Source organism: Leptonychotes weddellii, chromosome 5 (genome assembly GCF_054177405.1).
Source record: "Leptonychotes weddellii isolate Sample4059 chromosome 5, ASM5417740v2, whole genome shotgun sequence".
Lineage (NCBI taxonomy): Eukaryota > Metazoa > Chordata > Mammalia > Carnivora > Phocidae > Leptonychotes > Leptonychotes weddellii.
The window spans coordinates 156,320,176-156,344,902 of record NC_138373.1 but is presented as its reverse complement, the minus strand read 5'-3'; the positions used below and the strand labels follow the sequence as shown (position 1 = coordinate 156,344,902).

Here is a 24,727-nt window from a genome sequence, read left to right as displayed (position 1 = left end):
CACACGGTCAGCAAGCAACAGAGCAAGAACGACAAAGTTACCCCGAGGAACCTCCGCGTCGGATTTGCCGTGCCCCAAGGAAGAGAAACGGGGATGTCTAGTGATCGTTCTCCTCACCACGACTTTTTCTAAGCATGGACTATGTGCTGGCACTGGGCTGGACGCCTGGAGCTCGTTACTGCTAATCCTCGCTAATCCTCAAGGCCTTGCCAAGCAGGTGTTGCAGACGCAGAAAGGGTCCCTGGGTGGCCAACACACTGACCTGAGGCCACAGCCCCGAGGAACAGGAGAACGAGTCTGGAAGCCTAGAATCCTGGCCCTGGTTCTTCCGCTTTCCACGCAGCCCCTCGGGCCATACCCGGACCTGGACACCAGGGGCACCACCCACCTTCCCTTCATCCATATTACACTGGCAGTGAAATACGCCTTTGGGGTGCCTACCCACACCCCACTAGGGCTGAACCCAGTGTGAGACTCATGATGGGGCTCTGCCCCACGATCACTGCTCACCCCACGGGAACCTGGCAGGGTGACATCACCACCCCCTTCACAGCTGGAGTATGGAGGCTCTAAGAAGCTCAAGGGACCTGGAATGGACTGAGTGGGGAGGCAAACCCAAGTGAACCTGACTTCAAGCTGGCATCTTTCCAGAATGCCACAGCATCCCCACGAGGCTTGAGAACAGTCACCGGGGGCTGGTGCACCGGGTGTCAGGTCCAGACTCCGCTCCCAGCGCCTTTCTCCTCCCCGCCCACCCCCCTGCTCCCACCGCTAGGTGGCGCTGGAGAGCAGGACCATGCGTTAATCTTGGCCATCTTCCTAGGAGGGGCAGCTTGGAGCCTCATCCTCCCCTTCTTGCCTGTATTGTGGGTGGGGGCCCACTTCCTGTCCTTACTCACAGAAAATGACGAGCCCCCTCGTTATCTGCCCCAGGTACCGGCTGATGAATCAATCCATGGGATGGGGACAGACTGAGCCTTGGAGCATCAACCCCCCAGTGAATGGAATGCGGGTCCAGGTTCCCTGCTGAACACCCCATTTCACGGCTGGAACCCCTTCGCTCCCCTGTCCACAGCTCTACTCCAGTCCTGCCCACCACCCCTTCCCTCTCTGCCTAACTCAGCTCTTACCTCCCCATTCTCTCTAGCATCGCCTACTCCAGGCAGCCCTCCGGCCCCCACCCCAGCCAGGTGGGAACCCTGCTATATACTCTGTGGCCACGGGTGTTCTGGCATGTGCCCCTAGCAGGCACGGTGCAGGGGATGGGGGCCTTTGCGGGCCTCCTGTCTGCCCAGGCACCTGCACACGGTCTGCCCACTGTCCCCAAACAAGTAAAAGACTTTCTCCAGCATGTGCCAACATGCAGCAAGGAGCCGGGTCTGCTGATTTCAGCCACGACCTCGACACACAGCGCCCACCTGTCAGCCCCGCGGGCTTGGGAGGCGTGCAGACCCCCACAGGGCAGCCGCCCCCTCTGGGTTTCATGGCTGGGTGTGAGAAGTCCATGCCCAGTGCCAGCCAGTCTTCCAGAGTCCTCAAACCCAGACACAGACAAAGGCCTGGGAGGACAGGCACAACACACAATGGCATCCCAGCCTCAAACTGAGGACACGGAACTTTCTTAGCGGTCAGAGGAACGTCCTCACTGCCCTCTGGACCTCCGGGTAACCCACGACATCTCCGGAGTGCCGCACACTCAAAAACCCAGCTCTGGAGGGGATCTTCCTTCACAGGGGCGCAAGGAGGACATGAGTTGTTGGGTTTCCAGGCGGATGAACATACCCGCGCTGGGGGAACAGAGCGGGCCCACGGAGGTGGGGGGGCCAGAGGATGAACGCAGACACTGGGAAGAGCCCAAAGGGCTGCGGGGGAGACGGGTTATCTGAGCATCTCTCGTTCTGGCGTTCGGCAAACCGGAGGCCGGGCCAGAACCACAAGCCAGGGCAGCCGCCCCTGAGGCTGAGCAAGTGGAGACCGAGGCCCTGACCCTCCAGCGGGAGCAGCAGACTCAAGGTCAAAAGGCCGAGTCACAGTCAGCCTAGCTGTGCGCTGGCTTTGAGCATTTCCAGGGGTTGGAGGGAGGGGTCACGCACCTGTGCTCCCAAATCTGGCCCCACTGGAGAGCTCTTCCTGAGACTACTGACAGGGGCGCCAAATGAAACTCGCTGAATAAAATCAGGGGCAGGGTGGCGGGTAGGGAGATCAGAGGGTCCTCATGACGCCCTGAGGAAGGGGGTTTCTGGATGCTCCAGCACACATCCCGGTGGCCTGGGAGGGAAGGAGCTTCCAATGACATGGGAACACATAGCTTCAAGTCTGGGACACAGACCTTTTGTGCTGGCCCCACACTGTCACTGGGCTGAAGGGAATCTGGCTTTTAAGAAGGGGGGTGTCGCTGACTGACGACGCCCCAGCAATCACATCAGCTCACCCAGAACCAGCACTACCTTCATCTGGGTCAGAGCACGTCCTGACACCTGCATCGTGCAGATGAGAAAGCTGAGGCCCAGCAAGCTGCCCCGCGCCCTGGTCTTGCCCTCGGAAACCAGAGGCCTGGGATCTCTGCCTGGCTCCACACACAGGCTCCCCCGGGGGAGGGGGGGTAGGCCCGCCCGTCTTGAAGTCACTACCTTGGCTCTCTGCGCTCTCCCGGCATTTGGGGACTAGAGACTCAGGGATCCTCCAGTTTCCCGGGTCACCCCCCCCTCCGTGGGAGGGCACAGTCGGTTAACTGGCCATCCAGGCCGGGAGCCACGCCCCGCAGGAAGGCCGACGCAGACAGACCGCGGGGGGCCCGAGGGACTTACGTGTCTGCGGAGCGCCGGTAGTTCTTGGGGCACTCGAAGGCCAGGCAGCGGAATCCCCCCTGGATGTTGAAGCAGGTCTCGTTGATGGAGCAGTTGTGGATGCCGGTCACACACTCATCGATGTCTGTGAGAGACCCCGAGGCAGCCCGGTGAAGGCGGAGGCCGCCCACGCCGTGGCCATCCCCAGCCGGGGAGCCCAGGCCTCCCACCGCGCCGCTCCCTTACTTACGGAATATCGGTATCTATAGAGTTTGTACTTATTATTCACAGTTCCTGGGATGAGGGTGACAATACAGCTCTGGAAGTGCTTTGGGGAGTTCTGTCCCTTCTAACGCTTCCATGGGCAATACCATTATTATCCTCATTTTAGGGAGGAGCTCACAGAGCTTCCGTGACTCGCCTAAGGTCACACGTTTTGCAAGCGGCCGAGTCGAGCTTTGAACCCACACGGGCTGGTGCCTGGGTCAGCACACCCTTACCTCACACCTTTACCTCGTGTGGGGCTTGTGACATCCCGGCAGGGACATGGCAGAAGCTACTGGCCCCATCCGGTATAGGGGAGGAGACCCAGGCTTACAGGAATTCTAGGTTGCGCCAGGGGCCCGGGGTCGGTGATGCCGGGGGCACGGTCCTGAGAGGGCCCTGGACGCGGGGAACTGTCCCCCTTCCCACAGCTCTCTGGAGCAGCCGCACAGTGGGGTCCGGGGGACGCCACCAAGCCTGGGAGGCATCAGTGAAGAGGGGCCAGGTGCCTGATCTTGGTGGCAAAAACGACACTCTTAATCTCAAAGACCGAGGTTCAGGAATGTGTTTCTGCTGGTCCTGGCAGAGCACCCAGGCTGCGGTAGTCATCTCTTGCGCCAGAAAGGAGAAAACAAAGTGACTTCCATCCAGAGCTGCAGGCGAGCTGAGTGGGTGCCTCCCAGGAAAGGCCATATAGCTCCTGCCTGCCTTTAATCAAAGTCACCTTCTTCCCGACCAGAACTGACAAGTGCAGAACCCGGGGCCTCTGGAGCCTCTGGGTCGACAGTCCTGTGGGGAGCACTCATGAGCAAGGGGCCGAGAGACCCGACCTCTGGGATTCAGCTTCTGGGGCCATCCCTGGATCCATTCCAGGGTCCTTCATTCACAAATATCTACTCAGCACCCCCTCTCAGTTGCCAAATGGCTCAGTTCCAGAGCTCACAATGACCCCTCGAGTGTTCTTAGACATGGGAGCTGAATACAGATGGGTGTCGCTGGCCCCCTCATTTAGCCCATGCTGGAGCCGACCCCCAGCCCCAGCAGGACCCTCGCAGCCATAGTGCTCATAACTACAGGGACTATGCTCATAACTATGTAGGCTGTCACGCACCAGAACACACCCATCCCCTCGACCGGGCAGTCATCATCAGCACCCGGGGACAGAGGCCTCCACCATCCGCTCAGTGTTCTGCCCTTAACTGTTGGCAGGCTCGCATCAAGGGTTCGTCGAATGGGCGAATGCAAGATGGAGCGAGTGGCCCTGTGCTGTGGAATGGGGTCTTCTGGGCACTGAGCTCCCATTTCCTCCCTGGCTAGCATCTTTCTAAAGGCTGTCATCCCCTGTTCTGGTCCCCTTGGGGCTGTTGAGGGCCTGGCAGGAGGGTCAGAACCCCCTGAAGACAGGTGTGCCGCGTGCGGGAGACCAGGGCGCGTGTGCAGAGGCCTCCCCTCGCCCTCCCAGATGCACCCCATCTATGGTGTGGCCCCTGGGTCAGGGGAGCGCATCCCCACAGCTGCGGGCTGCCTGGCCTCAGCTCCCCAGCACCGCAGAGCCCCGTGCACAACCTGAGCGACCCCCGGGGGTTCCACAATGCTCACCTTGGCAGTTGCGGCCATTGGGGGCCAGCCTGTATCCAGACGACGGGCAGCTGCACTGGAAGCTTCCAGGGATGTTGATGCAGCGATAGGAGCAGATGTGGCCGCCGGTGGGCAGGGCGCACTCGTCAATGTCTGTGATGGCAAAGCGCCCCCCTCAGCATCCCGTGTGGACCCCGGCCGGGCTGCATTCCCAACAGTGGGCCAGGATGGGGTAATCTGGACACAGGAAGCCTCCGGTGCTGGGGCGGCCTCAGAAACTATTATGCCAGAAGGGGAAACTGAGGCCCAGAAAGGGGAAGGGCCTCGCCTAAGGTCACACAGCGAGTTCGTGGTGTGGAGCGTGCATATGTGGGGGAGGAGGCAGACTGGGGGCTCAGGGAGGGGACTAGCACATTATACAGGCGACCTGCAGGCCCCAGGTACATCCTGATGCTAATGAGTACAAATGTGCTGATAAAAAACACGCCTGCCGGGAAAGGAGCAGGAATCCTAACAGCAGCTGTCCTCGGAGCACCCGGACCAAGCGCTTCCGAGTCGTCGTCCGGTTTAATCCTCGGACAGCCCGGCGGGTCTGGGCTCAGCCCTCAGGCGGCAGGGGATGCACGGCCCCGGCCAAGGAGAGGCAGAGCTTCGGGCCAGGCCTGTGGGCGGCCCCTGGGCCCCCGCCTCGCCCCTGGGTTGACACCACCAAGCCCGGCCACGTGCGCGGTTCAAGGTCCCGGCACACGTGCGCGGTTCAAGGTCCCGGCACACGTGCGCGGTTCAAGGTCCCGGCACACGTGATGCTCGCGGTCACGTGTTTGCTGCTTTCTAAGCCTCACTCGCAGTGGCTTCTTTGTATCCAAACAAATCTCAGTTGGAGGGGGAAGAAAAAACCCACACCCCCCGCCAGCCGGAAAGGGCGTTAAGCAGAAGCGGGGAGGAGGTGCTCTCCCCTCAGCCGAGCGGGGCGCCCCCACCTTCGCAGGTGACACCGTCCACGTCGCTGAGCTGGTAGCCCCGCCGGCAGTAACACTGGTAGGAGCCGTACACGTTGGCGCATTCCTGGCTGCAAGGGCTGCTGCTGCACTCGTTCACGTCTGAAAGGGACAGGGTCCCCGGAGGTCAGCGCTCGGAGCCAGCCGCCCCCCCCGGGCTCCCTGGCCGGGCTGCAGACACAGCACCTCCCTCAAGGTAACACAGAGGAAGGGCCAGAGCTCCCGCGGCGGTGGGGGCTGGGGACCCGCCTGGGCTCGTCCCGAGGGACAGCGGCTCCCACTCCATCCCCCACGGCCAAGGGGTCGGGAACGTCTCATCAGGACGGCAGTAAAGCCTGCGGCCTCGGCTCCTCCCAGTGGGTCCCCATCAGACTGCCGCCAGGTCTGTTCTAGTCCTCAGACGGAGATCTGATCACGGCCCTCCCCGTTTCACCTCCAAGACGATGCCCTCTGCAGACAGGGAGGCCTGGGTGAACAGCCGAGAGGCCAATATTCCTAACACGCCAATGCTTGGCGCTCACCAGCCCACTCGGCAACCCTGGGCTCCTGCTTCTCCGTTCCCTTCACTGAGAACAGGGATCAGCACACATCCGGTCCACCTCTCGGTTTTGTAAAGAAAGTTTTATTGGCACATAGCTATGCTCGCTCACTCATTTACCCTGATCTGTGGCTGCTTTTGCAACACAGCAGCAGAGGGGAGTAGCTACAACACAGACTGTATTTACTATGTGGCTTTTAGGGATAAAAAACAGCTTTGCCAACCTCTGGCCCAGAAGCCTCTTCTCACATTTATTTACTGCTAACTCCTAGCAGGGCAGGAGGGGCGAGCAGCTGAGAATGTCCATTCGCCTCTCACCCCGTGTTTTGTCCTGCAGTAGCCCCGTGCCCAGCCTGGCCGCCACCTGCCCACCTGCTCACCTGCTCACCTCTGCTCTCGTCACATCCTGGAGACACTCCTTGAAGGCGGGAACCACGTTCCCGCCACACACCTTGTCAGGGGGCCTTCATAAAAGCTTAGTGGGACGACACGGCAAAGCTGGCCAGGCCCTGGTTTTCTGTCCCCAGTGTTGCTGCTAATGTAGACGTGAATATCTCCTTTCTGGTCACTTAGCAGTGATGAGGAACAGCATAAGCCATGAATGATAGGAGCAAGAACACCGGCGGTCTCCATAGATGGCACTTTGTCGCACGCAGGACACTGGGATGAGCTCTTCACGTGCTTCACCCTCATGACTCCCGATAAGGTGGGTCCTGCTACCCCCCACTTTTGCAGGTGAGGACACTGGGGCCCAGAAATGCTGAGTTACTTCTTCAAGACCATAAAATGGCAGAGCTAGGATTTGAACCCAAGCTCAAGGGACAACCCCCCCACCGCCAATGTGTGAATGCTTTCCTTGCCAGTATACATGCGTTGGGTCTGGTTCTTGGGGGCAGATCCTAACTCTTGGGGGGACCCTAGGGCCCAGGATTTTGTCACACTGTCCAGCCTCCAGTTTGAGAACTGTGCATACTGGGTGCATCTGGGCATAGTTGACTTCTGTGATCGTTCTGCTGAGGGTCCAGAGGCTGTGCTGGGCAATGGGAGGGCATCACTGAGGGCCGTCAAAGCTCTTTCCTTTGCTGACCTCAGAACCTAATCCCCATAGAAGATGCGATACCCGTTGAGCACCTACTGTGAGCCAAGCCCTGTGCTGAATGCCCTTCACGCCATCTCGGTCCGTCACCAGAAGAGGCTGGTGCTGTGTGCTAACCGAAAGACGCAGCACGAACAACTCCATCCAACCCCCACCTGGTGGACGGAGAGACCGGCCACACTTTAGCATGGCTTCTACTGGCCCAAGACGGGGTGCTTAGGATGACGGCCTCAGACCCTTAAAATGCCTGCCTGAGAAAGCTCAGCGCTGCCCAAAGAAGATACTCAGTATTCCAGCCAACACCTGATGACATGCCCTGGCCTCCTTCTTCTTAGAAGTATTTACTTTAGAAAACTTGTAAATGTAAACCCTCTCTCTTGTCCCTTTGAGATGTATCCTCTGCCACCCAAGAGTCTTTCTCCAGGATGCAGGAACCACACCTTTGAGATGTGGTCATCAAAAGGGGAGGCACTCCTCTCCCAGTCTCTGTGGGAGGGGAGGAGCCAGTTAGCAGGTCCAGGCTGACCCCCACCTAACATCCTGTGGTGCTTCTCCTTAGCATGCCCCAGCATCTCAAAAGCCTCTCGCCTTTTGTTTCTGCAGAGCTGAGATGGATTTACACTGACATGTGTCTCTCTCCGCTACTGCAAAATCTGAGTAAAACCTGTCGTTCCAATTTACTTGAAAATCTGACCTATCAACCCCATTCCTCCCGTTAGGACACGGAGGCAGGTGACATCAGCCACTCCCCACGGTCACGGGAACACAGGGTGGGTCGGATGCCTCCAAATCCCGCACTCTTAGCAGTGTCCCACACAGCTGCTTCAGCTCATTAATCCCCACGTGCGTGGCCCTGGACAGATGCCGCCAGGTGCTCCAAGGCCCGGGAGGGACTGGGTGAGCAGTCATCTCTGACAAGCCACCTTTTGCAGGCGATTCCCCGACCAGCGCGTCACCTAATACGTGCTGGGGAAACAAACTCGAGTCCATCCCCGGGGGCCTGCAGGTGGAGCGGTGGCTCTCCCCAGGAGCAGGGGGTCCCGGAGCGCCCCGCCCTGCCCGCCCCGCCTCACCTTCGCACGACCGGCCGTCGGCAGAGAGCCGGAAGCCCACGGTGCAGCTGCAGAAGTAGGAGCCCGGCGTGTTCTCGCACTTGTGGCCGCACAGACGCCCGGGGTAGCGCCGACACTCGTTGATGTCTGCAACAGAGCGGACGGGGCCGGCTCAGGGCAGCGTCCGTCCCCCAGCAGGCAACGCCCCACGCCGCCTCTGCTCGCCATCTCCGTCCCCCACCGCCTGCAGCCCCATCTCTCGGATGAGAGAGGCAAAGCGACTTGTCCCAAAGCCACAGCGAGTCAGCGGGGGAGCCGGGACCACACCCGGCCTCTACCTGTCCGCTGGGCAAGTCTCAGGCTCCTTCCCTGATGGCCGCCCTCCTGGGGACGTGCCCACCCGCCAGTTCTCCACCCTGGAGTCCTGAAGGAGGGTCCGCTGGGGTCTGACACGGGGCTCTGGGGCTGAACGGGGCAGTTGTCAGCCTCCCCTGAGCAGCCTGGTTTGGGGGTGGCAGGTGGCAGTCAGCGGGGGTCTGTCCCCGTTCCTGGCGGAGAGGTGGCCATGCCACCGCGGGTTCTTCTGCCGTGATCCGTGCACACCGCCCCGAAGCCCTGCGGGTGCACACGAACTCTGGGAAATCACTCATGCTTCTGGACATTTGCGGAGCGGGCCGTAGTCTCCCAAACCCTTGCCGGCCTTGGGTCAAGCAGAGCACCTGCTGTACAGGCAGGGGGCCTGGCTCACACCCGGGAGCGCAGTGGCAGGTGGAACCGGGATGGGGGTCACCTGACTCAGGGTCTGCTCTCTGGGGCTGCTGTACTGGGACTTTCTCAGGGGACCACCGAGGCCTGTGGGGACACCCACGTACCCACACACGTCCTGCTGATGCCGTCGAAATAGTATCCAGCCTTGCACTCGCAACGGAAACTTCCGGGGGAGTTCACACAAAGGTGCCCCGGCCCACAGGGCTCAGAGGGTGCCGCACACTCATCCACATCTTGTAAAAAAGAATGACGCATTGAAAAGCGTTTAGTGTGGGTTTTTTTTTTTTTTTCCCCTAAGATATCAGAGAGGAAGACAAGAAAGCAGCAAACTAAAATGTATGTTGACAAAGCAACATTATTTATTCTTCAACACGATGTCACAGAGTGCCTGCTCGTGCTGCGCCCCATGCTGGGGAGACAGCGGACCCAGGTTGCAGACCCTGCCCTCAGGGGCCTCCTGCTCCAGCTGGCTAGCAAGGGCCCCAGGGAAGGCAGGAAGTGCCCAGTGACCCGGGGGAGACGCTAGGGAAGTGCTCTGGGAGTCACAGGGAGAAAGACTCCTTCCTGCTAGCAGGGATCTGGAGCCAAAGGAATGTAGCAGCAGGTGGGCAGAGGGAATGATGTAAAAGCAGAAAACCACACAGAGAGGAAAGGGTAGGGCTTGTTTAGGGAGCAGCAAGACCTATTTCATCTGAATTATAAGGTTTTCGAAGTTGGGTCAACCTCAGGAGGACTGAATTGTAAGCGGGGTCACTGCCTGAACTCTGTGTCCCACCAGTGGGGATTGTGAGCAGGGAGGCACAAGGGAGCTTTCAGCTCAGGACACCCCAGACAGACTGAAAGGGACAAAGCTGGGTGCAGTGGTAGGCTGGCATCCTATTGCAATAGTCCAAGCAATCGATGGCAAAGGTCTATGCTTGGAGATGAGCAATGAGATGGATGGACAGGTGGAAACGGCTTCACTTTGGGGATCTCCTCTCCCCTTTCAGAGAAAGGAGGGGTGTGCTGGGAGCAGACAGAAAAGTTGGTTTTCTTTTTTAATACCAACCAACACAGCGGGTTCCCTCCTCGTTGAGATGGTAGCCACGGCCACAGTTGGGCACGTTCTTCTGGCATGTGTAGGAGCCCTCCGTGTTGATGCACGTCTGCCCAACAGGGCACGGGGCACTGATACTTAAACACTCATTGATATCTGCAGCAGGAAAGACAGGGACAATGTGGTGAAACACGGAGGGCCTGCAGAAACCCAACAACCCGGTCTCCAGAAAACCCCTACTTCCCCCCCTCACTACAAAACCCCACACAGAGGTACCATGGTGCCCCCTCACCCTGGACCACACAGCAGCCTCCCAAGTGGCTCCCAGATCTTGCCAGCACATGCCACCTCAAACACCACCTGCCTGGGCCATCTCCCTGCCCCTGAACCTTCAACCCGCCCGTCTCTCCCTGCACGGCATCTGAGGCTGCCTGCCTGGCTCTCAGGTCTGCCCATGGTCACATGGCCATGTCTCTTCTGAATTTCACACGCCTAGTGAGTGCGAACCAGTAAATGCACAAGGATAACCTTTCGCTCCTCTAGCTCCAATTCGGTGCAAAATCACTGAGGCTGGGGCGCGGGGGTGGCTCAGTGGGTTAAGTGTCGGACTCTTGATTTCTGCTTAGGTCATAATCTCAGGGTCATGCGATCGAGCCCCGTGTCGGGCTCTGTGCTGAGCGTGGAGTCTGCTTAAGATCCTCTCTCTCCCTCTCCCTCTGCCCTGCACCCCACTCGCGTTCTCTCTCTCAAACAACAACAACAACAAACCGCACAGGCTGAACTTCTTACTAGGGGAGACTTCTAAAGGGACCGAGGTTTTTAAGAATTCCCTTTTTCAGATACTTACAAAGCATCTAGGGGACAAAGAGAAGGGAGTGATGGTAGAAGACCCCTGAGCTGAAGTCAAAAAGAGGGATTGGCTGCCGCATCCTCCCCCTTGAGTCGGCCTTAAGCACAGATGCAGTACTTAACAGTTGACAAAAGCGTTTAGGTCCACACTGCCCTCACCCGCCACAGCTAGCCTCCAAGTTAGGCAGGGCCGGGATTAGTCTCTGCATTTTATAAACAAGGAAACTCCCAAGCACACAGCTGGGCCTAGGGCCCACTCAGCTCTAGAACCAGGGAGTCCTGCCTCCCAGCCCTCAAATCGGGGGTGGGCAAACTATAGCCTGCCAGCCTGCCAACCAAATCCAGCCCACTGCCTATTTTTGTCAGTAAAGCTTTATTGGAACACAGCCATGCCCATTCTTTTACTTGTTGTCTACAGCAACAGAGACCCTAGAGTTCATGAAGCTGGTACTTAGTATTTAGCCCTTTGCAGAAAAAAATTCTGCATCAAGAATAAATGCAGTGTTTAGCAACAACATGGCTTCCCTCCAAGCCTTGTGCTCGCCAATCAGATCTACAGTTCCCAAACTCTGTCCCCGGACCTGTGAGCGTCCCAAGACAGAGTGGGCCAGCGTGTGGGAAGCCCTGCTCTGGTCCTCTCTGTTGTCCTCACTAAAGCAGAAGGGAAGACGGCGCACGCCAATTGGGAATCAGAAGAAACAGGGAAAAGAAAACCAGCAAAAAGATGGGATCTCTCAAGGCCCTCAGCAACCAAACCTCAAGGTTCTAGAACATTCTATGTCTTATAATAAGGAAAAAGGCCTCTGCTTTCTTAGAGCATGGCCATTCTTGTGCATCCTCCCTTTCCCCCCTCACCCCGGGGTAGAGCTCTACAGCTGCTGGGCTGTCTGCTGGTGGCCAGAGGGGAACAGGCAGGCTTGTGGGGCACCAGGAATGCTTCCAGGAATCCTGGGAAGATGCATTTGGCTGCCCATGAGGTCACGCTGTTCTGGAGGGGGTGAGGGGGTGAGGGTGAGGGTGCCGTGGGTGGAGGTGTGCAAGCCGAGGACCAGGACACACACAGGGGAGGGGAAGCGCCCTCTCCCAGACGGCCTTGAAACTAGCATTGGATCCCGATACACTTTCTCCTTGTAGAGAAGTATTTGGGATGACGAGGTCATTTTTAAAAAGATGACATAAAGGTACTGACGTAAAATGATGTCGAAATACATTGTGAAGGGCTCGGGGGTGGGGTGGGGGGGAGCACGTTGCAGCTCAGTCTGGCTCCATTTGTATCAGAAACAAAGAGTCTCCAGACAGCAGGAGCCCAGAAGGGCACACAGACACTGCTGAGCAAGAGAGAAGCATTTCCTTTCTGCACTTCGGGATTGGCTTGCATTTTTGTAAATAAAGATATATATATGTATAAAACTTCTGAAATTAAAAAAAAAAATTTTAAAGAAAGAATCCTGAGTCTGGTTGCAAGGAGTGTGGGCACATGAAAAGGGGGGCCGCCCCAGGGCTGAGATGAGGGGCACCTCATGGTTGGTTTGCAAACCCTCCACATAACCAGGTGCTGGCGGGTGGGGCTCCTTTGGGGCTTAGCTCCACTCACCAGGGCTCTCCCTGCATCTAGGGGAAGACACTGAGGGGACTGTCCCCTCCCGCTACTCTCACACCTTGTCCCTGCACAGTCTGCACCCCATAGAGGGGGAGGAGGGGGCCACGCTGAGACTTGTCAATGTTCCTTTGTGGAAATCGGGGCTGGTTTTGCCATGAGTCAGGGTTTCCATCCCAAACAGATGCCAGCCTCCTCGGCAGAGCCCCCTCCAAGTGCACGGCAAGTCCGGGCAGGCCCCTCCTCCCTGCTGGCCCTGGGAGGGCCGTCAGCAGCATGGTCCCCTACACTGGGTGGAAGCTGGTGAGGGGCCAAGCTGAGCCCCTCCCCTGACCCCCAGCTCCGAAGCCTCCCCACACGGCCCGCACGGGATGACAGGGGAGCTTTAAAGAAGGAGGCTGGGGCAGGGCTCCAAGGAGGCCCCTGTCCGAAGTGAGGGTCACTGTTCTATTTGTCTTTAAATATCCCAGGGTGGTTAAAAAAAAAAAAAAGGCTAGGAGACCTTTCAGTCCAAACTACCACTTCAAATCAAAGATCAATACAGATTTCTCTGAGAGCGGGTGAGCCAGACAGACACCCGCCATCCCTCACTCCCGGAGGTGTCAACCTTTCAAAGAGGGTAACGGGGCAGCCCCCAGGGAGGGTGGGCTCTAACAGATGGCATCTGCAGCTCTCATCGGGAGAGACGTCTTCCTACCCTCAAAGGCAGGACCCAGAAGCTTCTGCTGAGCAGAGGCCAAGGCCAGGCCGGCGGATCTGGACGCAAAGGCCAACAGCACACAGTGACCGAGCCAGGTGGTTAGCCGGGGTGAGCCCAGGAGAAAGGGGAGTCACCCCCCGTGTACAGAGCAGGTAACTGGTCCGCTCGGCTCCCTGCCCCTCCCGCACGCTGCTTCCCCGACCTGAGCCTCTCGCCAGGCCTCCTGCATTTACTCGTTTACTACGTTCCCACGGGATTTTCTTTCTCTGATAGCAACAGAGTAGTTTTGTGGGGTTTTGTGGTGTGATATATGTGACAGAAAATGTGCCGTTTTCCCTATTTTTAAGTCTACAGACAGGTGGCATCAACTACGTTCGTGCTGTTGTGAAACCACCACCACCATCCAACCACGGAACTTTTTAATTTTCCCCAACTGAAACTCCCTGCCCGGTAAACACTAGCTCCCCACTCCCCTGCCCCAGGCCCTTTGCACCTCCCGTGCTCCTCTCCTCTCTCTACGAAACTGACTACTAACACAGAGTATCTCTTAAAACAAATCTTTAGTACACCAGACTCTTCACAATCCTCTTCTTTGATCCTTGCCTCAAGCCTCTAAGGCAGATATTACAATTCTTCCCATTTTATAGAGGAAGAAATTGAGGGTCAGAGGAAGGAAGTCAATTACCTTAAGTCATTGAGTTCTAAACCAGGTGTCTCTGACTCCAAAATTGAAGTCAAACCGGGGGTTTCGTCTAAACCTGGGGGTTGCTCAACTCTGGCCCTGGGGCCAAACCCTGCCTGTACCCGTTTTTGTAAATAAAGTTTTATGGGGACACAACACCGCCCATTCATCCACGTTGTCTGTGGCTGCCTTCCAGCTTCAACGACAGAGCTAAGTAGCCACAACAGAGACCGGACGGCCCACGAGGCCTCAGCGTTTGCTCCCCGTCCCTTTACAGGATGTGCCTGCCGACCTCTGCTCGGCGGCCCCTCACGTCGCAGAGACGTGGCCCGGCACTGGGGCATCGGCCCCGCCCGGGGGACCCTGCCAGCCCTGGCGACAGTGTCTTACCAATACAGTTGCCTAGAGCATCTTGTATAAAACCGCTCTTGCACTGTAGCTTGGGTCTGCAGCGGAAGGATCCCAGAGTATTCTGACAGATAAAATCGGGGAGGCAGTTATGAATACCACTCTCACACTCGTCAATATCTGGTACGTCATAAAAAAAGGAAATTGTTAGCAAGAGTCCTGCCAGAAGCATCATACAACATTTAAAAATCACAAGAAAGTTGTTTTTTTTTTTTTAATTGCTCATTACTCAGACTACAACCCAAAACATTCCAATAGAGAGGTCACATAAAAAGGCGCCTTAGCTAGCCCAATAATGCTCATATTGCTAAAGATTGAAAACTCTTTCTCTTCCCCCAAGGCTCTTATGAGGCAAACTTTCTGTTATATAATAAATATCCCAGGCATTTTCCTGGCAGTATGTGGGATTTTTTTTTTTTCTTCACTTTAGGCTAAGTGCATGTTTAGTTTAGATAATAAGCAATGATCTTAGTGGCAATAAACACTGTCCCTATAAAGTTATTCATTCTGAAATCGTCATAATCTTCCAAACATGAACAATGGTGATTGTCATGATCAGACATGTTGGCTGCCCTTCCCCTGAAGTTCATGGCTGTCACATGTTCAAAAGTGTATACTCAGCTGGCTGGGCCCCTGGGTTCTCAGGATCCAAACCGCCCAGCGAGGGTGGAGTGGAGTGAGCTTGCCCAAAGGCCGTCAGACGTCACGAGGGTGTGCCTGGCTTTTGAGTTACCCTCGTAACTCAACCAAAATTTTCACACAAGTGGTTTTGTCATTCTGGAGGGCTGGAAACCCTCAGAAGAAAACTATGTTCTAATAGATCCTCATCAAAGCCTTATCTGCCAAATCACATCTATGGCTTGGCGGGGAAAGGCCAGCAGCCAAAAATGTCATGTTTTTATGCAGCGGAAGAGAATATGCTTTGAACTTCAAGGAAGCCTGGAGTCAGATGGAAGGCAGCTGTTGTACAGAAAATATTTTGGCGGGGGGGGGTTGTGGGGAGAAAGCACATGTGAGCACCTGAAATTCACCTCTCGTCTCGTTTTGAAATGATCCTGCTCTGAGCCTTTCCAGAAATGCAAACTCACCACTGTCATTAACTCAACGTTACGGTCCAGAAGGTAAATCTTTACCAAAGACACAACCGGCCAGTGTCCCTTGGGCAGTCACGGGGAGCCCAGACCCCCGAGAGCCCAGTGCTGCTTTACCAGCAATCCTATCTAGTCCCGGGGAGCTGAGGTGTGTAGACTCGAAGCATGTTATACCTTTGCAGTCATTGTCCTCCGTGAGCTCATAGCCAGTCCCACAGCTACTGTCTCTCTGGCAGCGGAAAGAGCCCACTGTATTGACACAGGACTCTCCAAGCCGGCAGTTGTGGTTGCCCATGACGCATTCATTGATATCTAGGAGAGATGGAGGCGAAGCAGGAGTAACCAGCAGGAACCACGGACCCCCGAGCTTTATCAAAAGGAATGTCCCGGAAGGCGTGGTGCAATTGGTCCCCAGCCATCTGTCCAGTCCCCCACGCACGTGCCTAGTCGGGGTCCTGGGCACCCACCACCAAATCAAAAGCAATGGTTTCTTTCCCCTGCTCGGTTTCAGATCTACTGCTCTCCTTGAGCACCCACGGAGCAAGTGTCAGGCCCTGAACCCGAGCCACGTGATCCGTAAGGCCCCTACGAGAGGCGATCACCTTGCTCCGTCTCCCCCACCTCGGACAGGAGGGGCCGAGAGAGGCTGAGGGACGTGCCCGGGGCCACTGAGCAGATCCTGGATTCAGAGCCCGGTCAGACCCCAAAGCCAGCCCTCTTCCCCAACGCGGTATTTGTGCGTTCCTGCAGGAGAGCCGTGGCTGGGCGCCGTGCGCTGTAGGCTCCAGGGAATGCTGTTCTTCACCTCCGAGGGGGGCCCGGGGGTGTGCAGGGTGGGCCCTGCCCGGTGCCAAGCCGAGGCCGAGGCCCCCGGGGCGGCTGCGTGCCGTCCTGCTGCGGCTGGAGCACGGCAACGGTTACCTTCACAGGAGACGCTGTCGGGCAGCAGCTGGTAGCCCACGAAGCACGAGCAGACCACCTCCTCCCCCGTGTCTCGGCACTGCTGCTTGCAGGGCCCACCGCCTGGAACCAGAGCAGATCAGAGCGAAGGTGAGCCAGGAGCCCAACACACACGAGAGGCCCTTTGGGTGGCCAGTTCTCTTTGGACTAGGCCGGAGCAAGCGCCCTCAGGGCGGACAATACACAAAGGCAGGCTCCCCGGTTTGGAGCCCACCCTCTCCAGCCTAGCACCTCTCCCTTCCCACGCGAGACCCCCCCACCCCACGATCTGGCCCTGGACAACCTTGGGGCGGCTGCCTCAGGTCCCAGCCCTGGTCCGACAAAATGGCGGCAGGCTGGGCCATCCCTGCAGGTCGTAGTGGTGCCGGGAGAGGCCGGGCAGAGAAGCCAGGGATATTGCCGCCCAGCACAGACACGGAGGGGGCCGTCCCGTGAGGGAGGCCAGGCCCCGCAGAGGCCCCACGGGCCCCCTCAGCTCACCTGGCTCCCTGACTGTCCCTGGTACTACCCCCCCTCCCCCCGCCCACTCCAACCACACTTCCTGCAGGCCGCTGAGTGATGCTCAAAGAGCGACTCTCACCGGGACAAACCTCTACCGGCTAAAGATGCTACCAAAGCTCCGACTGCTGCCCAGGGCCTGTGGGCCTCTGCCTGCTTCCCCAGCCTCTTCCTCTATCCCCCACCACCCCCCTCCCCCATGCCACGGCCACCAGACTCACCCACGCCGAGTCTGGGTCCACATGTCTCCACTCCTGCTGCCCAAATCTCTGTCCAGTGGTACTTTCCTGGCTAACCCACACTCACCCCTCGCAAACCAGCTACATCCTCCCCAGGAAGGCCCTCCCACACCTCCCCCAGGGAGTTTTCTGGGCTCTCTGCCCTCCCCCACCACCCCCAGCATCCCCACCCCCGCCCCTGTGCGGACTGGCACTGTGCACTGACCACATCATTTTGTGATTACACTGGCCCCCCATCAACGTTCCAGCCACAGGGCAAGCCTCCGAATGGAGCTTTGGAGCAGACTTGCCAGTCTAGACATGTGGGAATGTTCCATGAAGGAGAAATAACGTTTTATCACATGAAAAACAAACCTGCCAGGCCCCACTCGCTTTTAATTTGCAAACGTCTCCCTTGCCAGACAAATGGATACAGTCCACGGCACCTTCTGGGGCTCCAGGACCCAAAGTCAAGTAACGCTCCCCCCTCCCCGGGTGTTCACCCTTCGCAGAGCCCCTGTTTAGGTGGGTGCTGTGTCGGAGGGGGGGCACTTCTGATGCCTGCTTCCCACATGGCCCCCTCCCTATCAGCCCACCAGGCCCCAGCTCGAAGGGAAAGAGAAGGTGGGAGCCCAGGAGTGCGGGGAGGGCAGACAGACTTGAGCTGACCCGCAGCCAGAGGGCTCTTCCCACGTGAACCTGAGCGAAACCTGAGGTCGAACTCCCAGTGGGATTGGGAGGTAGCAGGGCCTCACCTCTGCAGCGGTCGTTCAGGTATGGGTCCTCCTGCTCCTCCTCGATCTCTGAAATCTTGGCTGAGGGGAAAGAGAGGCAAAAAGGACATGTATACAAATGCAGCATCCCATCGTGTCTCAGCAGAAACCCTGAATACTTTTTCTCCTTTTTTAAAAAATATTCTTTTTTTTTTTTTTCAAGATTTTATTTGTTTATTTGACAGACAGACAGACAGAGAGGGAGCACTAGCAGGGGGGGGTCAGGCAGAGGCAGAGGGAGAGGGAGAAGCAGGCTTCCCGCTGAGCAGGGAGCCCGATGCGGGGGTTGATCCCAGGACTCCAGGATCATGACCAGAGCCGAAGGCAGACGTTTAACAGACTGAGGCACCCGGGCACCCCACTTTATCTCCTTATAAATACCAGGCAATCATGCCCATTTGGGGAGCTCGGGGATTGCCAAGGGACGTTAGGCACTCCACATTACTTGCCTATTTCAGCAAATGTAGTCACGGTCCTGCTCTAAACCGGGCCATGGCCCCCAAACCTTAAACAATGCACCCGGTAAAAACTTGTTGTTGGTTGAACGGTGTCACCCCCCTCAGAAGATGTTGGAGCCCTAACCCCTAGTACCGGCAAATGTAACCTTCCTTTGGAGAAGAGTCTTTGCAGATGATCAAGTTAAGGCGAGTGAAGGCATTTCCCCAGACAGTATGTCTGCGTCGTTATACAAAGAGGAAAGAGGACACAGAGGCAATTGATGTGAAGACACAGGGAGGGGACAGCCATCCATGTACCCAAGGCCACCAGAAGCCAGGAGAGCGGCCTGGAGCCAATTCTGCCCCACAGCCTCAGAGGGACTCAGACAGACAGCCAACACCTTGATCAGGGGCGTCCTCCAGACTGGGAGACAGAACATTCCTGTTGTTTAAGCTCCCCCCCAACTCCAGTCCGTGGTGCTTTGTTAGGGCAGCCCCAGGAAATAAATATCTATATACAGTCTGCCTGCAAAACTCAATTTAGTGCGGGTCATCAATAGTCACTCACTGGGTTCGTTCAGACGAGGTGTCTGAGCATCTGCTCTGTGGGCCGAGCGCTCGGCAGAGACAAGGCCCCTACTCTCAACAGAGACTTCAACAGGGCAAAGGGAGACAGTGGGACCAGTGGGGTCCCCTAATTTAACCTAATAGGGTGGTTTTCCCCTGGTAGTTCTGGGTGAAGAAAAGAAATGGATTCGTCCCTCCAGGTTGCATAAGACAGCCAAGGGAGGGAAGGATCCCTAAAAGTACCCGGAAACCACGCTCTGGGAAGTCGAGGCCCCTTCCACAAGAGAGGATAGCAGCGATCACAATTCAGGCATGAGTCGCAGCCTGGCATGACTGCGATGGGCGGGAAATAAATCCAAGCGCATCCACCGCACACTCGCGCCCGTGTGCGAGAAGCCAAAAGAGACGGAGAGAAAACAAGGAAAGGAAATGTGACCTAATGGAAACAATATTTCTCTGTGTCAATTTCCTCTTCCCTCTGCTTTCTGTATCTTCTAAAACGCCCACAGTGAGTGTGTAACAATACACCAGAAAAATAAGCATCAGCAAGAAGAAACATATTAATAATGACTCTAAAAATTCAATACAACATAACTCATATACACTAGGCACAAGGCAGTCTCTTTTCGGGGCTGTTAAAATATGGTCAGGGTCCCTAAGTAAACCTTTCACTTGGCCAGAAACTAAGCAAAAAGATCTTTAGAGTGTGAATCATCTCTTCTAGTTTAGGGGGCTGGGAGCGCCTTTGCCACGGTCATTCAACCTGGGGACTCTTGGCTCACTTGGGGCATTCAGTCGAGGCAGGGCACAGGCCGGAGTGTCGGCCAGGAGAACCCGTGAGGGGCTACCTCTTGCCCGGGTAAGGAGGCCATCGAGGTTTGCATGGTGTTCTGTGGGAGCCAGCGAGCCTGGCACAGAGACACCACCATTTCTGCCAGAAAGCGAATCCCAAACCTGGGCTTCTCCAGCCTCTACCTCCCCATCTGTAGAATGGGGATAGCCAATATGTGGCCCAGCACAGTTCCTCCCAAACTCTCTGCGGTAAAGGGACAGGGCTCTTTCCCCCATCGTAGGCTAATACCTTGATAACATGTAATATAAAGTAATTACCAGAAAAATTAAGTTATGAGAACAGACAAATAGGCCCCCAGTTAGATGACACAGACATAAGTCATGCTATCAAAGGCTTATAAAAGTTTCTAAAAGCTTACTCTCAATTCATGTACTTAGTTTGTTAGAGGCCAGTAGTGGTCTGTGGACCCTCTTTGTGGGCCCGCGGCAGCACACAGTAGGCCTGTGACAAACACCCTTGGAAGGCAGGAAGGCACGCCTGTATCTGCGAGGAGGAAGGGCAGGGGGTCCTCACATAGACTCTGGGGGAAAAGTCAGGGGCAAGAATCGAAGCAGATAAAAGACAGAAGAGAAATAAGACATCTGGAGCGGCAGCAAAGCTCAGAGATTGTTATGGAAACAAGACATAAATCAACAAAAATCCTCCCCAGAGACACAGGAGAAATTCTCCACCAGGACAAATAGTTTGGGTTTGTTTAAAGTGAAAATGTTATCTCTGGGGTTTCAAAAGTCAAGGAGGGAGCCAGAATGTGGTTCCAGACCTTCTTTATGACTGAGATATCTGAAATCAGCCCCCACGGCATCCATGAGAAATTAAAAACAGAGAGACTGGTCTGTTTGACCCAGGACCACAAAGCCACTGGGGTCATGAAGCCAGGACGATGGGCAGCCTGACTTAAGGAGCACGGGTCTGTGAGCTCCTCCTTCCTAAGGCCTTCCTGCCCTTAACCCTCCCAAGCTCCCTTGAAGCTATCCTTGGGGTCACTCACCCCCTTTTTTTTTTTTTTTTTTGCCGGGGACCAGGACGCATTTTATTGACCTGATAGAGTGGAGATACTCCCCCGACCCTGCCATAGAATAAAGATCTATTAGTTAAAAGAGCACAGCCAGCTAGTAATGAGTGATAACCCTGCCCGCCTCTTGTTGACATGTCATTGGCACCAGATGGAGAGAGAAAGGGCACTGGCCGAGGGGCGGAAGGCCAGCATTCTCCCTCCCCTGTGTGTTGGTCATCTGACCTTGAGCATCAGGCCCTCCATCCGTGAAATGAGAGCAGGGTCGGCCACCATGCTGACCAGCCCGGGGCTGTTGGAGGGACAGGCAAGAATCTTGATGACGAACATTTATGGAGTCACCCCAAACACTCTGTACTCATTCTCCCAAATAATCTTCCCAGAAACCTTATGAAGCAGGATTATAATTATCCCCATTTCACAGATGAGGGGACTGAGGTCTGGATACATCAGTTTACTTACAATACATGTTAGGACAGAAACATGAACCCAGATTTGTCAGATCCGGGATCCCAAGTCTTTGGTCCCACTCTAGGGCAGGGGGTCTCTCAGATGAGGTAATGAACACGAAACTGCTCTGACACCTAGAATCAGTCTGCGCTGAGTTAAAACAACAGCAAACAGGTGTGCCCCCCCCTCCCTGTGACTGTTAATTTTACGTGTTAACTTGCTTGGGTCACAGTACCCAGAGATACGGTCAAACACCAGTCTGTATTTGCTGTGACTGCATTTTATTTTATTTTTTTAAAGATTTTATTTATTTGTTTGAGAGAGAGAGAATGAGAGAGAGAGAGCATGAGAGCGGTGAGGGGCAGAGGGAGAAGCAGACCCCATGCTGAGCGGCGGTCCTGATGCGGGACTTGATCCTGGGACTTCAGGATCATGACATGAGCTAAAGGCAGGCGCCCCACCAACTAAGCCACCCAGGCGCCCATGACTTTATTTTCGATGAGATTAACATTTAAATCAACAGACTTTGAGTAAAGCCGATTGCCCTCCATAATGTGGGTGGGCCTCGTCTAATCAGGCGAAGGCCTTCAGGGCAGCATCGACCTCCTCCAAGCAAGAAGGAATTCTGCTAGTAGATGGCCTTTGGGCTTGAGCTGCAACACCGGCTCTCTCTTGGGTCTCTGGCCTGCTGGCCAAACCTGCAGACTTCAGACTTGCCAGCCCCCACAGTTGAGTGAGTCAATTCCTTAAAGTAAATCTCTTTCTCGCATACACACACATCCTATTGGGTTTGTTTCTTTGCATAACACTGACTAATGCACTGGCCAAAAGGGGAAAAAGGGGGGGGGGGCGGATTACCTGCTTCTTGGATGTCCCCAGCGTCCCCGGGGGCGAAGTCGGCCGTCTCCTGGCCCTTGACGCAGCAGGCCCGGAACACCAAGCCGCACTGGTAGCCGACCATGAGGGCGTACTCGCAGCTCTGGCCCTGGGCCTGGGCCGCCCTCCCCAGCAGGCAACAGTGGCAGCACCTCTGCAAACAAGGGGGACCCTCGGGATGGAGAAGCCGCCCAACACGGCAGAGCCCCCGTGCCGCCCCGGGCCCCGCGTCCACTCAGCCTGCACAGCAATGGCACCGTGGCGCTTAGCTCTCCCTTCTGAACCCTGGCAGTACGCAGCTCAGCAAGCCAAGCCTGGGGCGTTCTGCCCCCCACATCCCCCAGGTTCCTCCGGGTTCTGAAAGGAACCTTAAGGGGGCTTGCACCCAACACGTACCCCACCCCCCCGACCGCCCCCCTCACATGCCTCCAGGAGGAATTAGCTACAACAGGGACCCTCTGAGGGCCACACAAGCGCTCCCCGAGGGCCCCCTCCTGGTGTGTGGTCTAAGATTTCTCTACCATGCCCGGAAAAATGAATACGCACTTGTCTCTTCCCTCCCGAACGCAGGGGATTTGGGCAGCAGGAAGCGCATCGTGCATTTGAAAAGCACGAGAACCTCCAGACAAGTCATCAAGCGAGGGACAGAATCACCGCCTGTCACCTGGACCCCGGTGTTCCTGAAAGTGACACCTGAATCCCGGGGACGGCATTCAGCCTGATATGCGAAGAGCCCCATTTCAGTCCTTACTCTCCTAAGGGAGGCACAGAACTTTCCAAAAGGCCCCCAGCAGGAGCCAGGAGGTGTGGCTTTGCTTGAGTTTCCGTGGGGGTTGATGGGTCTTCCATCCCGCTGGTTCTACAACCTCCGCGCCAGAAAGAGCAGGGCACCGGTTACCGCCTCCACCTTCCAGGGCATGAGTAAGCCTTCCCGGAAACACAAATCACCCATCTGCCAAAGTGGCCTGTTCCTACGCCCGTTAGAATGTTCCATGCCTTTTCCACACCTCCCTTTCTCTCTAGTCTGGGGACAAGGGCAGAGCTGTCTGCTGGGCAGACGGCGTCTGCAGGGCCCCAGCCCTGCCTGGGGAGGCGGTCGCTGAACGCCCAGGCTCCTGGCTCTGCGGGCCCCCTTGACCAGACCTCCCTACTCCGGCCCCACCCAGCTCCCTCATGCCAGAAGCCTCCTCCCATGCAGGCCCACAAAGGCTGAGGGTGGGTGGAGGACCTCCCTCCCAGAATTCAGACTCCATTCCAATTCATGCTCCTTGAGATCGCTTCCTGGCCCTCCTAACGGGGAATGGGAAATCTTTCTTCCTGGAAATGCAGCTCCAATGGGAACCCAGCTGCCCAGGTTAACTGTCCAGAGCTCCTTCTGGTCGGGCTTGTTTTTCTCTCGCAGTAGGTGGTGAGGAAGGGACAACCTAGTTAATTTGCAGTTTTCAGGCCCAGAAAGTGGTCAGGAACTCCTCCACCCCCACGGGAAAATGCAAACCTTCCGCAGGGACAGAGGCCCCGGAGGGACCCGGCGCAGACCCACGACGGATGATGTCACTCGCTCAGCGCTCACCTCCGCCCAGGCCCGATGGACCTAGGGCTGCCTCTCCAGACCCCTCCCCTGCTGGTCCTGAAAGTGCCCCTGGCCAGGCCACTTTGGAGTGGGGGCCTCTCCGAACCTCCCTCTTCTCTTCCAGGGCAGTTTGGGAGGTCGTGTGTTCTCAGAGGCCCCAGTGGGGGCCCCTTCTGAGGTCCAGGCTCCACCTCGCCCTGGTGGGCAGGAAAGCTTCAGGGCCGCCTGCTCCTGGCAGACGCGGGTAGGAGGGTCTGCCTTGAACCGTGAAGAGGGTTCTGATGGCCCCGGAGCTCAGGTAGCCTCTGCTCTGATCTCTGCATTCCGCCGGAAGCCCTGGGACTGGACATCCGCAGGGCCAGCCTGGGTCCCTTCGTCCCTGTCTCCTCCAGGTCGTCCAGGGTTTACTGACTAAGCTGCAGGGGGTGGGGGACCCGAGGTCCCCCCCGCTGCTCAGAAGGACAGGCCTGGGCAGGTGCTGCAGGCAGGAGAGCACCCAGGCCTCCCGCGGGGGGCAGGGCGGCTGCGGGGGGGGGGGCAGGTCCTCACCTTCACGAACGTGGCCTCGAGGCTGGTGTTGTCACTGTGTGGCGTGGCGCAGCTGTCCTGCTCGTTGGCCAGGTTGATGCCCGTGGTACAGTGCAGTTCCTCCAGCTGGCTGTGGCAGCACTGCTCCCGGACCATCCTGTGGGCGCAGGGGCCGCAGGGCTGAGGGCGGGGGTCCCGGCTGGGGGTCCAGGGGGCCTGGGAGCGGTAGCCCCTCGGGGAGGGGGCTCTGTCCTCGTTGGGCGCCTCCCCTTCGCAACCTACTCCCACTCTCACTCACGCACACGCGCGCACACTCGCACGTGCGCACTCGCTTGCACACACTCCACCCACTCGCTTGCACACACGTGCACACGCCAACTCACACCCACGCACACGCGCGCACACTCGCACGTGCGCACACTCACGCACGCACTCGCTTGCACACTTACCCACACATACTCACTCGCATGCACACACTCCACCCACTCGCTTGCACACACGTGCACACGCCAACTCACACTCGCACGCACACGCGCGCGCAC

At 57.0% G+C, this 24,727-nt stretch overlaps 1 protein-coding gene across 2 annotated transcripts in view; it reads right to left on the bottom strand.

Annotated features, from left to right (window-relative positions):
- The window catches only part of FBLN1 (fibulin 1), a 78,090-nt gene that overhangs the window by 31,010 nt on the left and 22,353 nt on the right, over positions 1-24,727 (bottom strand). For both annotated transcript variants that reach the window (XM_081822648.1, XM_081822649.1), the window contains exons 3-14: positions 24,207-24,342; positions 22,070-22,241; positions 17,875-17,934; positions 16,365-16,466; positions 15,618-15,755; positions 14,335-14,472; positions 10,129-10,272; positions 9,185-9,313; positions 8,334-8,459; positions 5,609-5,728; positions 4,650-4,781; positions 2,808-2,931 (exon numbers count right to left, since the gene is read on the bottom strand). In XM_081822648.1, coding sequence (XP_081678774.1) covers positions 2,808-2,931; positions 4,650-4,781; positions 5,609-5,728; positions 8,334-8,459; positions 9,185-9,313; positions 10,129-10,272; positions 14,335-14,472; positions 15,618-15,755; positions 16,365-16,466; positions 17,875-17,934; positions 22,070-22,241; positions 24,207-24,342 — 1,521 coding nt within the window. The remainder of the gene's footprint in view (positions 1-2,807; positions 2,932-4,649; positions 4,782-5,608; positions 5,729-8,333; positions 8,460-9,184; positions 9,314-10,128; positions 10,273-14,334; positions 14,473-15,617; positions 15,756-16,364; positions 16,467-17,874; positions 17,935-22,069; positions 22,242-24,206; positions 24,343-24,727) is intronic.